The sequence below is a fragment of the Bison bison genome, unplaced genomic scaffold, assembly GCF_000754665.1.
Source record: "Bison bison bison isolate TAMUID 2011002044 unplaced genomic scaffold, Bison_UMD1.0 scf7180017864159, whole genome shotgun sequence".
Classification (NCBI taxonomy): Eukaryota; Metazoa; Chordata; class Mammalia; order Artiodactyla; family Bovidae; genus Bison; species Bison bison.
In genome coordinates this window covers 556,582-568,677 of record NW_011494731.1, presented here as the reverse complement: position 1 = coordinate 568,677, position 12,096 = coordinate 556,582, and the positions used below count along the sequence as shown (strand labels likewise).

General features: G+C 35.7%; 1 protein-coding gene across 2 annotated transcripts in view; it reads right to left on the bottom strand.

Annotated features, from left to right (window-relative positions):
• Positions 1–12,096, bottom strand: part of GRIK2 (glutamate receptor, ionotropic, kainate 2) — a 737,896-nt gene that overhangs the window by 208,392 nt on the left and 517,408 nt on the right. For both annotated transcript variants that reach the window (XM_010841260.1, XM_010841261.1), the window contains exon 10: positions 4,867–5,073. In XM_010841260.1, the coding sequence (XP_010839562.1) occupies positions 4,867–5,073 (207 nt within the window). The remainder of the gene's footprint in view (positions 1–4,866; positions 5,074–12,096) is intronic.

Below are 12,096 nucleotides of genomic sequence, written 5' to 3'. Positions count from 1 at the left end.
TCTACAGGAGATAAGCAATAATCAATGCAGTTCAATTCAGTCGCTCAGTTGTGTCCACTCTTTGCAACCCCATGAACTGCAGCACACCGGGCCTCCCTGTCCATCACCAACTCCCAGAGTCCACCTAAACCCATGTCCATTGAGTCGGTGATGCCATCCATCCATCTCATCCTCTGTCGTGCCCTTCTCTTCCTGCCCTCAATCTTTCCCAGCATCAGGGTCTTTTCAAATGAGTCAGCTCTTTGCATCAGGTAGCCAAAGTACTGGAGTTTCAGCTTCAACATCAGTCCTACCAATGAACACCCAGGACTGATCTACTTTAGGATGGACTGGTTGGATCTCCTTGCAGTCCAAGGGACTAGGGCTTGTAAATATATTATATAGTTGGTTCTATATCCTTCGGACAGTGAAAACTACTGAGAGATTGTGTGCAAAGGAGGGGCATGATCAGATTTCTCTTTCTTAAACAAGACTAGTTGAAAATATGAATAGATACCAGATTAGAGAGCTTCCTTGGTGGCTTAGATGGTAAAGCATTTGCCTGCAATGCAGGAGACCTGGGCTTGATCCCTAGGTCAGGAAGATCCCCTGGAAAAGAGGATGGCTATCCACTCTAGTATTCTTACCTGGAGAATTCCATGGACAGAGGAGCCTGGCAGGCTATACAGTCCATGGGGTAGCAAAGAGTGGGACACAACTGAGCAACTAAAGACGCTTTCACTAGATTAGAAGGAAACGATTCTCATATGGGGCTCTTAATCCATGTAATAATGGAGCTGGAGAGAAGTGGGTAGCTTTCAGAATCATTTAAGAAGCACACTTAATATACATTGCAAACATGATACTAAATTTTTGGCTTGGGAAAACTATTGAACTGTTCATGCCACTTATTGATATATGAAACTCTTCAGAAGGAACAGATTCAGAAGAAATGAATAATACCTTTAGCCTGGAACATGCTTCCTTTGAGATGCTTACGAGACATTCACATGGAAAATATACCAGAGGTAGTTAGATATATGGGTTGAAAGCTCAGGGCTGAAGATATAGAATGGAGAAATTTCAGAATGAGAATGGTAATCAAGTTCTGAAAGAGGATAATTTTATCTAAGAAAAGTAAGGAGTGGGAGAAGTTCAGGGTGTTGATTAGTAGTTCAGTTACTACTTTATGTTGAAATTAGCATATTCATGAACATGCAAACTAAGTTGAGGTGGTACAAGGGAAAATACACTGACTACAGTCATCATTCTAGTTTAATGTGACATATGCTAAACATTAAAAACTAAGGCTAAGCCAACAGTATGTGTCATGAGGAAAGTATCAAGAAAGGGTATATTGAAATAGGATAGTACTTTAGCACAGAAAAAAATAGAAAGTGAAGTGACAGGTATGACACTGAGAATAAAATGATTAAATAACTTAAAAGCTTTATCAATGGTCTCAACTCAATACCAAAAATACTTTTTGAGAAATAAATATCAAATAATAAAACCTTCCTTACTATCCCTTCATTTGGTGTATAGTTATCTTTTATGCTATAGCTCTATTCATATAACCTAACCTTCATTTTCTACTTTATAGTTCTCTTAAAGGAACATGCAGGTACAAAATCAAGAAAAAATAAATTCTAGAAACATAAAACTTCTAATCAATTTTGAATCTCAAAAAACTTAAATAAAAGAACATTAATTAAGCACACATGACAAATATAAAGCATAAAGGGATTGGTTTGGCATAAAGGCATTAGTGATATAATATTTTTGTGTTTTGACTAAAATAAAAGTCTCCCATAAGTTAGTTATTCGTATAACTCTATAGTGAGTATTCATTGTATTGGTCTGTATAGCATCCAGTCCACTTTCTTCAAGTATAAGCAACCTAATTTTCCTCTAAAAACCCAGTTTCCCAACTCCATATAGTTTTAATCTTCACTGGTGGTCCAGTGGTTGAGAATCCACCTTCCAATGCAGTGAAAGTGGGTTTGATCCTTTGTCAGGGAACTAAAGTCCCACAAACCCCAGGGGGAACTACGAAGATCCCTCATGCTGCAACTAAGCCCAGTTGCAGCCAAAAAATTAATTAATTAATAATTAATTAATTAATGTATTGACCCTACCTCCTAGTTTCTTGTGAGTATATTCCTAGAATAATCAATGAGAATACCATTTCCCTCTGAATTGGATAATTGGCACAGAATTTAGTTTATGAAATGGCAACTCACTCCAGTATCTCTTACCTGGGAAATCCCATGGACAGAGGAGCCTGGTGGGCTACAGTCCATGGGGTCACAGAGAGTTGGGCAGAACTGAAGTGACTTAGCACTCACAAAGGTCAGGAAGGGGCTTCCCCAATAGTTCAGCAGGTAAAGAATCTGTCTGCAATGCAGGAGACACAGGAGATGTGGGTTTGATCCCTGGGTTGGGAAGATCCCCTGGAGAAGGAAATGGCAACCCTCTCCAGTAGTCTTGCCCGGAGAATCCCCCAGACTGAGGACCCTTCCAAACAGGTGTAAACAATTGGACATGACTAACTACCCACACACACATAGGTCAGGCAAATAAAACTGAATTTGGAGTTTTTGATAAAATTATACCTTCTGGGTGTTCTATTTCTACCTAGATGGTTAATCTAGAACTGCTGGTAGCAATTGTTGTTGTCACCTATTGAGAAGCCCATGTCTAAGAGTAAGACAAATATAAGGAAGTGAGAACTAAATTGAGGCAAAAGATAAGAGAAATGAACTATTAATATTCCAAATCTAGCCACACTACCTCTAGACTTCACAGAGATGCAAACCAGTAAATTACTTAAACCATCTTGAGTTAGGTTTATGAAAGTAATTGTTATATTAATATAAACTAATGGAAGGAAAGTTATGACCAACCTAGATAGCATATTCAAAAGCAGAGACATTACTTTGCCAACAAAGGTCCGTCTAGTCAAGGCTGTGGTTTTTCCAGTGGTCATGTATGGATATGAGAGTTGGACTTTAAAGAAAGCTGAGTGCTGAAGAATTGATGCTTTTGAACTGTGGTGCTGGAGAAGACTCTTGAGAGTCCCTTGGACTGCAAGGAGGTTCAACCAGTCCATCTTAAAGAAGATCAGTCCTGGGTGTTCATTGGAAGGACTGATGCTGAAGCTGAAACTCCAGTACTTTGGCCAATCATGCGAAGAACTGACTCATTAGAAAAGACCCTGATGCTGGGAGGGATTGGGGGCAGGAGGAGAAGGGGATGACAGAGGATGAGATGGCTGGATGGCATCACCAACTCAATGGACATGAGTTTGGGTAAACCCAGGAGTTGGTGATGGATAGGGAGGCCTGGCATGCTGCAATTCATGGGGTCGCAAAGAGTCGGACACAACTGAGTGACTGAACTGAACTGAACATACAGTTTAAGGTTTTATATTTGATCCCAAATCATGTATATGTTCATCATCTTTCAATGTATTTTACAAAGTTAAAACATAAATGTCCCATATAAGGAGAATTTGTGAGAAATAACTGATCAAGTCTAGGAGTTCAGGAACTTACAGAGTAAATTCCAAGTCATTAGAAGAAATATACTGAAATTTTGAAGAAAATTGGGGTTTCCTTGTGGCTCAGCTGGTAAAGAATCTACCTGCAATGCAGGAGACCTGGGAAGATCCCCTGCAGAAGGGAAAGGCTACCCACACCATTATTCTGGCCTGGAGAATTCTGTGGATTGTATAGTCCATGGGGTCACAAAGAGTTGGACACGACTGAGCAACTTTCATTGACTTCACGTTGAAGAAATTTTAAAATGGTAATCTGTTCCTAACCATTGTCTAATATCCCTTTCTTGACAGATAGATAGGTAGATAGCTAGACAGATCTCCTTTATTCTTTTTCTTGATGATGAACTTTGTAATTACTGGCAAAGTATCTTCAAAATGTTTTGAAAATTGCCTATATTTGCTACTTCTATTAAGTAAGAATTTTTATTTAGGATACAACTCACAATGTTTTTTAAAAGAAAATTACTTAAATAACTTTGCAGAATTCTTTACAATAATTATGTGCCTTAATATTAAGGAAAATGTCAAAATATGCTTAAATGCTACAAAACACATAGTCAAATATTATGTTATGATGTTTAAAAGAGTTTTTTCAAATAGATGAATTAATTAACACTGCCAACTGACAAATTATGAAATAATGTTTTCCTGACCAAGAATAAATGCCTGAATTATTTCTTAAAAAATAAAATATCTAGGGGGGCTCAGGATGGTGAAGACATGCACACCCATGGCTGATTCATGTCAATGTATGGCAAAAACCACTACAATATTGTTAAGTAATTAGCCTCCAGTTAAAATAAACAAATTAAAAATAAATAAATAAATAAAATATCTGTCATTCTGCTCTAATATGCTTAATATTTTTGCTTTATTTTTATATAGTATTTGATTCTAGATTTTTTTGTACAGATATCTTTCATCTTTAAAGACAATAAATATCTTATCCTAGTACAGAAAATTTTTATCATGAAATTTAGAATTTGTACCACCTATTCTCTCCATTGATTAGAAAGCTAATATTATGAAAGTGAAAAAGAAATTTATTATTAAAAAACTGAATTCCATCTTATAAATCAAGACCAAAACTTCAAGATATTAAACCACTAACTACTAGTTAATTTAAGATAGACACATGTCTCTAATAGAATTATATTCATCCCTTATATTCTTTATGCTTGACAAAAATAATATATACTTTGAATAACATTATCGAAAAAGTAAATACATCACTGTTCTTTGACTTTATTAACCCTTGACCATCAAAAAAAGGTAAATCTAATAAACATCTTCCAAAGGTAGTAAGAATGAGAAAAGGGACTTACATGATCAATTAGTTCACGGACCATTCCATTCCATTGTCCATTGGCATCATCCTGGGCTCCATATTTTCCATCCTCCACAAGTCTAATTTCATATGTAAAGCCAAGGATTGTAGATAGCTCTCTGAGGAGGTCAATGCAATAGCCCTCAAATCGATCATTTCCATAAAGAGGTTTGTCAGACTTTTTAAACAGAACATAGGGTTCCTCCTGGAAATAGTGAACATGAAGGTAGGAAGTGTCAGTTAATCATGAAACTATTACAAAAATTATAACTTTGGTAATAAGTTGGTAAAGAGAGAAAATTCCACATTAATTTAAAGCAGTCAATTTTATTTTTTTTCTCATTGTGATTAGCATAGGTTGAGACACTAAGAAGGCATATTACTTTGAGAACACTTATGTCTCATAAGAGATATTTTAATATAATAACATCAACACAATTATATAATAAAATGATATGTTATATATTATACCACATCTTATATCACATATGATAAATAATATATAAAATGATTACATACTATATAATATATAATACCAAGATATAATTTCAATATATTATATTTAATTACAATATATGATTACAATATTCCAATTTGAATTATACCAAATAATTAATTTCAAGTGCACTGTTTTAGTGAGATTTATTGGTAAAAGAATGAAAAAAGTCATTATCTAATTGCCTACCATGTGCTAATAACTGAATTAGGCACTTATATATACATTATCTCATTCTTTATCTCATTCTGTTCTAAGAACTATCAAAATTACAACCATTATAATTATAAAAGAAAAAACAATAGCTTACTTTAGAGTATAGATGAAGAAACTAACACATATCAAGTGATTATGCATTCATCCAACATTTTATTGAGCACCTAATATAATTCCTGAATCATGAAGTTTATGGTATAGAAGAAGAAACCAATAATAAATGCCTAAATGAACAGAACCCATTACTTCTGATGCTGATCAATCGTATAAAAACATAAACTAGTGCAGTAAGACATTGAATGAAATATCAAGGTACTTGCAAGATAAGAGAAGACAAAATTGACTAATATGTCTGGAAACCTTTTCTGAGGAGATGAAACATGCACTAGAACTTAAAAGACGAGAAGGAGTCTAGCCATTTGAAAATCTGAAAGAAGAGCATTTCAAGCCAAGGACACAGCAGTAAAAACCCTGAGATCAATATGACACTAGAGTGTATCAGGAAGAGGACAACAGCTATCAATATGATTGAAGTCACATGTAGTAGGTGAGGGAATTAGTTGAACAAGGTAAAAATGAAGAGCAAATGAAAGTGAAAGGCGCTCAGTCATGTCCTACTGTTTGCAACCCCATGGACTATATATTCGATGGAATTCTCCAGGCCAGAATACTGGAGTGGGTAGCCTTTCCCTTCTCCAGGAGATCTTCCCAACCCAGGGATGGAACTCAGGTCTCCCCATTGCAGGTGGATTCTTTACCAGCTGAACCACAAGGGAAGCCCAAGAATCCTGGAGTGGGTAGCCTATTCCTTCTCCAGGGGATCTTCCTGACCCAGGAGTTGAACTGGGGGCTCCTGCATTGCAGGCAAATTCTTTACCAACTGAGCTATGAGGGAAACCCAATGAAAAGCAAGTGAGGAGCCAAATCTTATAAGGCTTTACAAAGCAGGCCCTATCAAATACTGTATGTTTAACCAAGCACTAAGAAAATCCACTTATCAGCATATTTTATTGGAAGTGGGTGGAACATGATATGACAGATTGTCCTATAACTAAACCAGGGAAGTTTAGTTATTATTCACAGGTCTACCTATTTCACAGTGGACAAAGCCTCTGGAAGTTTCTCTCTAGAGTAAGATGTTGCAAAGTGAAAAAGTTTAGGAGACCCCCATGCCAATCCATTTAGCAAGCAATCACCCTCTTCCCAACCCCTGGAGAATATCAGTCATCTCATAAAGGCCATCACACCAAAAGATGTTTTGGACCAACAGCAATGTGTCAGCTTGCCCATACTCATCTCAGAAACAAGACTAATTCCATCTCTCTTCCCATCTCCTTTGACCTGGCTTATCCCTACTGTTTCTTGCACACTCTAACTTTCCTGCTCTTCTGATACTCCATTGTGTGAAAGAAGTCCTGCTCAAAGACCAGCACCTTATTCCACATCTCACTTCCCTGGAATATCATATGCACATTGATTCATTATAGTATCTCCATGCTTAATACAATACTTGGCACATAATATGTGCAAAGAAAATATTAATTGTATAAATGATAAATTAATTTTCTGACTCAGTTTTCTTGTCTCTAAGTTGATTCAACAATGCTTTTAAGTTGTTTTGAGAATTCAACAAAAGGAACATAGCAGATATAGCTTAATATTATTTCATTATTTTAGATGCAATAATTTTCCATGGAGTCTAATAGACTTTATTTCTATAGCAGTTTTAGATTTACAGTAAAACCAAATGGAAAGTTCAAAGTTCCCATATACCCCCTGCCATCATGCATGCCAAGCCTCCTCCTTTACCAGCATCCCCCACCAGATTGATACACTTGTTATTTTTAATGAGCCTACAATGATACATAATTATCAGTGAACACCCATAATTTATATTAGGATTGTATTTTCTATAGGTTTTATCAAGTATATAATGACATGTAGTTCACCATTATAGCAACATACAGAATAATTTCACTGCCCAAAAAGTCCTCTGTGCTCTATCTATTAATGCCTCCCTCTCCTCCAAACCCTGGCAACTGCTAATCTTTTTTGTCTACAGTTTTCTCTTTTTCAGATGTCATATAATTGGATTCATACTATACTAAGTATGTAGCCTTTTCATATTGGCTTTTTTCACCTCGTAATATACATTTATGTTTCTTCCAAATCTCTTTATGGTTTGATGGTTCATTTCTTTCAAGTGCTGAATAATATCCCATTATCTGAATGTACCACAGTTTGTTGATCCATTCATCTACTGAAAGACATCTTGGTTGCTTCCAAATTTTGTCAATTATGAATAAAGCTGCTACAAACATTCATGCGCAGGTTTTTGTATGGATTTAAGTTTCAACACATTCGGATAAACAGAGGTGCATTCAATTGTTACATCATACAAGAGTATATTTAGTCTTGCTAGAAACTGCCAAAATGTCTTCCAAATTAGTTGTACCAGTGGAGTTCGCCACCAGCAATGAATGAGAGTTCCTGTTGTTGTACACCCTCAACAGCATTTGGTGGTGTCAGTTTTCTGGATTTTATTCATTCTAACAGGTATGTAGTGATTTTTCAATGTTTCCTTATTTCACAATTCTCTACAGAAAGATGATATTGAGCATCTTTCCCTATGGTTCAACTGAGTTTCATTAGGACTCTTTTACAATCGTCATTTTTCAAAGAGGTTAATTTTCCCAGGCCACACAGCTGATAAGAAATAAAGAACACCTAAGAGGAGTCAAAGGATAGATTTTCACTCAGGTTTTCTAAATTCCGAGATGCATACTTTCCCACAATCTCACATTTCTTTCTAAACTATTTAGGTAATTTGTGGAACACCCACGTATGCTGCTTTCCTGGTGTCTTAGAGGGTAAAGTATTTGCCTGCAATGCGGGAGACCCGGGTTAGATAGGAGACCCAGGTTAAATCCGAGAACCGGGTTAAATCCCTGGGTCAGGAAAATCCCCTGGAGAAGGAAATGGCAACCCACTCCAGTACTCTTGCCTGAAAAATCCCATGGATGGTAGAGCCTGGTAGGCTACAATCCATGGGGTCGCAAGGAGTCAGACACAACTGAGCGACTTCACACTTTCATATACGCTGCATTTTTAAATGGAATTAGTTAAAACACATAGAAATCAGAAATTAATATGTAATTAAATTCAAAGTTAGATATTTGGGCTTACCAAAAGGTAAAAAGTACATTTAGGATCCTGTCTAATTTTTATATGGGGTTACCTGGTGGCTCAGTTGTAAAGAATCCACCTTCAATGCAGGAGATGCAGGTTACCTTCAATGCAGGAGATGCAGGTTGGATCCCTGGGTTGGGAAGATCCCCTGGAGTAGGGCATAATAACCCACTCCAGTATTCTTGCCTGGAGAATCGCAGGGACAGAGTCCCTCGAGGGCTACAGTCCAAAGAGTTGGACATGACTAAAGCGGCTTAGCATGCACACACTAATTTTTAGGTACTATGTGATCACGTATAAAATGTATTTCCCAGGGATACAGAGTGCTGCAAATCTGACAGATATAGTCCTCTTGCACCCTTAGGGATATTATACTCATTTTCCTCTCTACACTTCCTGGCCTTCTAATCTTTAAAGTTGGATAACACATGTTCGTGGATCATAAGTTAAATGCCCTTGTTACCTGGGGAGAAGAGGGAAGCCCTGCAGCTGAACAGCTTTCTTGTGCTAGGTATTCACAGTTCAGGCACAGTCAGTTAGCTCTTTTTCTGCTGCCCCACAATAATTTTTACCATAATATTTATCATATTGAGTAGGGAGTGCTGATTTACATATATATCTTCTGAACTAGAATTGAGCCATTTATATGGCAAGATAGGAGCCATTTATACAGCAAATTTGCATCAAAAGCACCAAACATCACCAGGCACATAGCAGGGTTGCAAATAAATGACTGTGTAATGAACTGAATGGAAATGGACTGCTATGGTCAACTGCAGAAACCAAGGCAACTTGAACTTGAAGGAAACATTTTATAAGACAGCTAAGTTCTATGGGGTTTGGGGATGGTGGTAACAAATCCTCAGGTTCCTAACCAATGGCCAGGGGTTTAGGGACTTGAGAAGAAGATATCATGTTCCCCTTAAGAGGAAGGAACAGCGAGAACATTTCTGGCTGGTGGAATGCGGGACAAAGAAGCATTTTGATACAAAAATTATCAAATTCATATTTCGGTTACAGTCAGTTTCTGATTTATAAGTAAACAAATGTGTATTATTTTTATTTAAAAGTCCACAGGTTGACCATTTTTCAAGCTCCAGACACTAAGTAACAGCACTAACATTTTCCAAGTGTTTAACTACTGCCCATTCCTGTTCTAAACGCTTTTCCTTGGATTAATTTATTTATTTCTCATTACAGGCAAGTGAGGTCAGTGATATTATTATTAATTTTTATATTTTACAGATAAATAAACTAAGGGCTGGGGTGCCAAGTGTTTTGCCTAAGGTCAACAGCCAGCATACAACCTAGGCAATTGGACTACTGAATCACTTACCTTTCTACTATACTTCCCACATTAAATAGTTCCTAGTGATGGTTTCCAAACTGCATATAAATGCATAATTATACAGGGCTCATTAGCTAACTTAACTTGTATGGTCTGGTTTTATTATTACTTTTTCCATCAACTGGGATTAGTCATTAGTATACTGCATGCAAAATGGTAATATATTTATTAATTGTACAATGCAATCAAAATGAAATTGGTGAACAATAGAAGTAAATATATAATCCTAAGACTTCATTTTCTACATAATAAATTATTTTCTTTCCAAATAAAAACACATATTTTTATCATAATATTTGAAGAATTTGTAAAAATAGGGAATTCCCTGGCTGTCCAGTAGTTAGGATGCTCTGCTTTCACTGCAGAAGACACAGGTTCTATCCTTGGCTGGGGAACTAAGATCCTGCATGACAGTGCAGCCAGATAAACAAATAAAAATAAAATATAATAATTTGTAAGAATAGCATATCTTCAGCCCAACAGATTTAGGAAGCAACATATTAGTATCTAAAAAGTGTTTTCCCCCTATTTACACTATTAAGTTATGATTGTCTCTATTTAAAAATTTTGCTCCAAAATATTTATACTTTTCATATAACCTTACCTGAACATTGGAGAAAATATGATAAACGTTAGTGATTACTTAAAAGTGCATAAGGCAAAAAGACATACATGTACAAGGTACAAAAGCAGAGCAAAAATTCCAAAAATTATTGTGCTATTTAAATGTCACCCATCCAGCTTTTTGTAGTAACCATCCTACCTATTAATTTGATTTCCTTCACTTATCAGAATAAGAAAACCTCTGTCATAGGCAAATAAATGTGTTGATCTCTGTGAGATTAAAAAGCCTATTTAAATGTATATTTTAAACAGGTTTTCATATCACTAGGAAAAAATATGTTGTCTGAGTGCATCTTTTTAGTATTTATGTGTCTCCACAGTGTCTAATATCATTCTTCCCATATTTAATTCTGAGAAGTAAGACACTCTTTTCCAGCTGTGATTCCTATCTCCAGCTACACTGTGTCACAAGATAGTTTACATCGAGTTATGACTCTCCTTTAGACTCTTTCTCTGTTTCACACAGCACAAGGATAAATAATAACCTCGTGTAAGAAAAGAAAAATGATACCAGAAGCAATTACTGTACCACATACTGAGTTCAATGAATAATATGATAAAACTCTCCTGGGCAACTTTACTGGTTTTTCACATAGTCTTAAATCTCCACATCAGCATTTGCCAGAGGTAAAGGCACTTCATTCCACTGGCATCTGTAATAAGGATTTGTCAGCATTTCTACTATCAACCCCAGTTTTAAGGAACCTAATAACTCATGTATTTTTATCTGTATTAGACTGGGATTTGACACAGAATAAACCCAAAATGAAGTTCTGAAAAAGTAAAATATGTTTAAGGTTAAGGGTAACAAAATGTTTTATTTAAATATAATAAAATTTTATACTTTTTAAATGTATAACTCATATATCCCTCAGCCCTTGTCTAAAAAGATATAAATGATCTTTTTCATGTGTGTTAACCCTTGATTATCATTGTCTTAAATAATTTAAAAACATTAAAGATACTAAGATGCAAATTAATTTTCTATGATATGTATAAAATATCCCCTACTATTACAATGATAAGAATAATAACTAATTTATTTATTTATTCAAACATATATCAAACTCTTATTGTGATACGTACTCCTTTAGGCTCCAGGCTAACAATGAAAATCAAAACAAAACAATACCTAAAATTCCAGCCCTTATGGAACTCTCAATCTAGTGATGAATTTAAAGTTTTTATCTATTTTAAATAATTTTGTATTATTTAGTGGCTACTTTGATTCATTAATTACCAGAAGAAAAATATCACTAGAGAGTACGTCTTTGAGAAACATAACTCTGTCTTAGAACATTCGAGTGTGTATCAGGATCTATGACCCTCAATTCATTTCTTTGGGAAGACAGAAA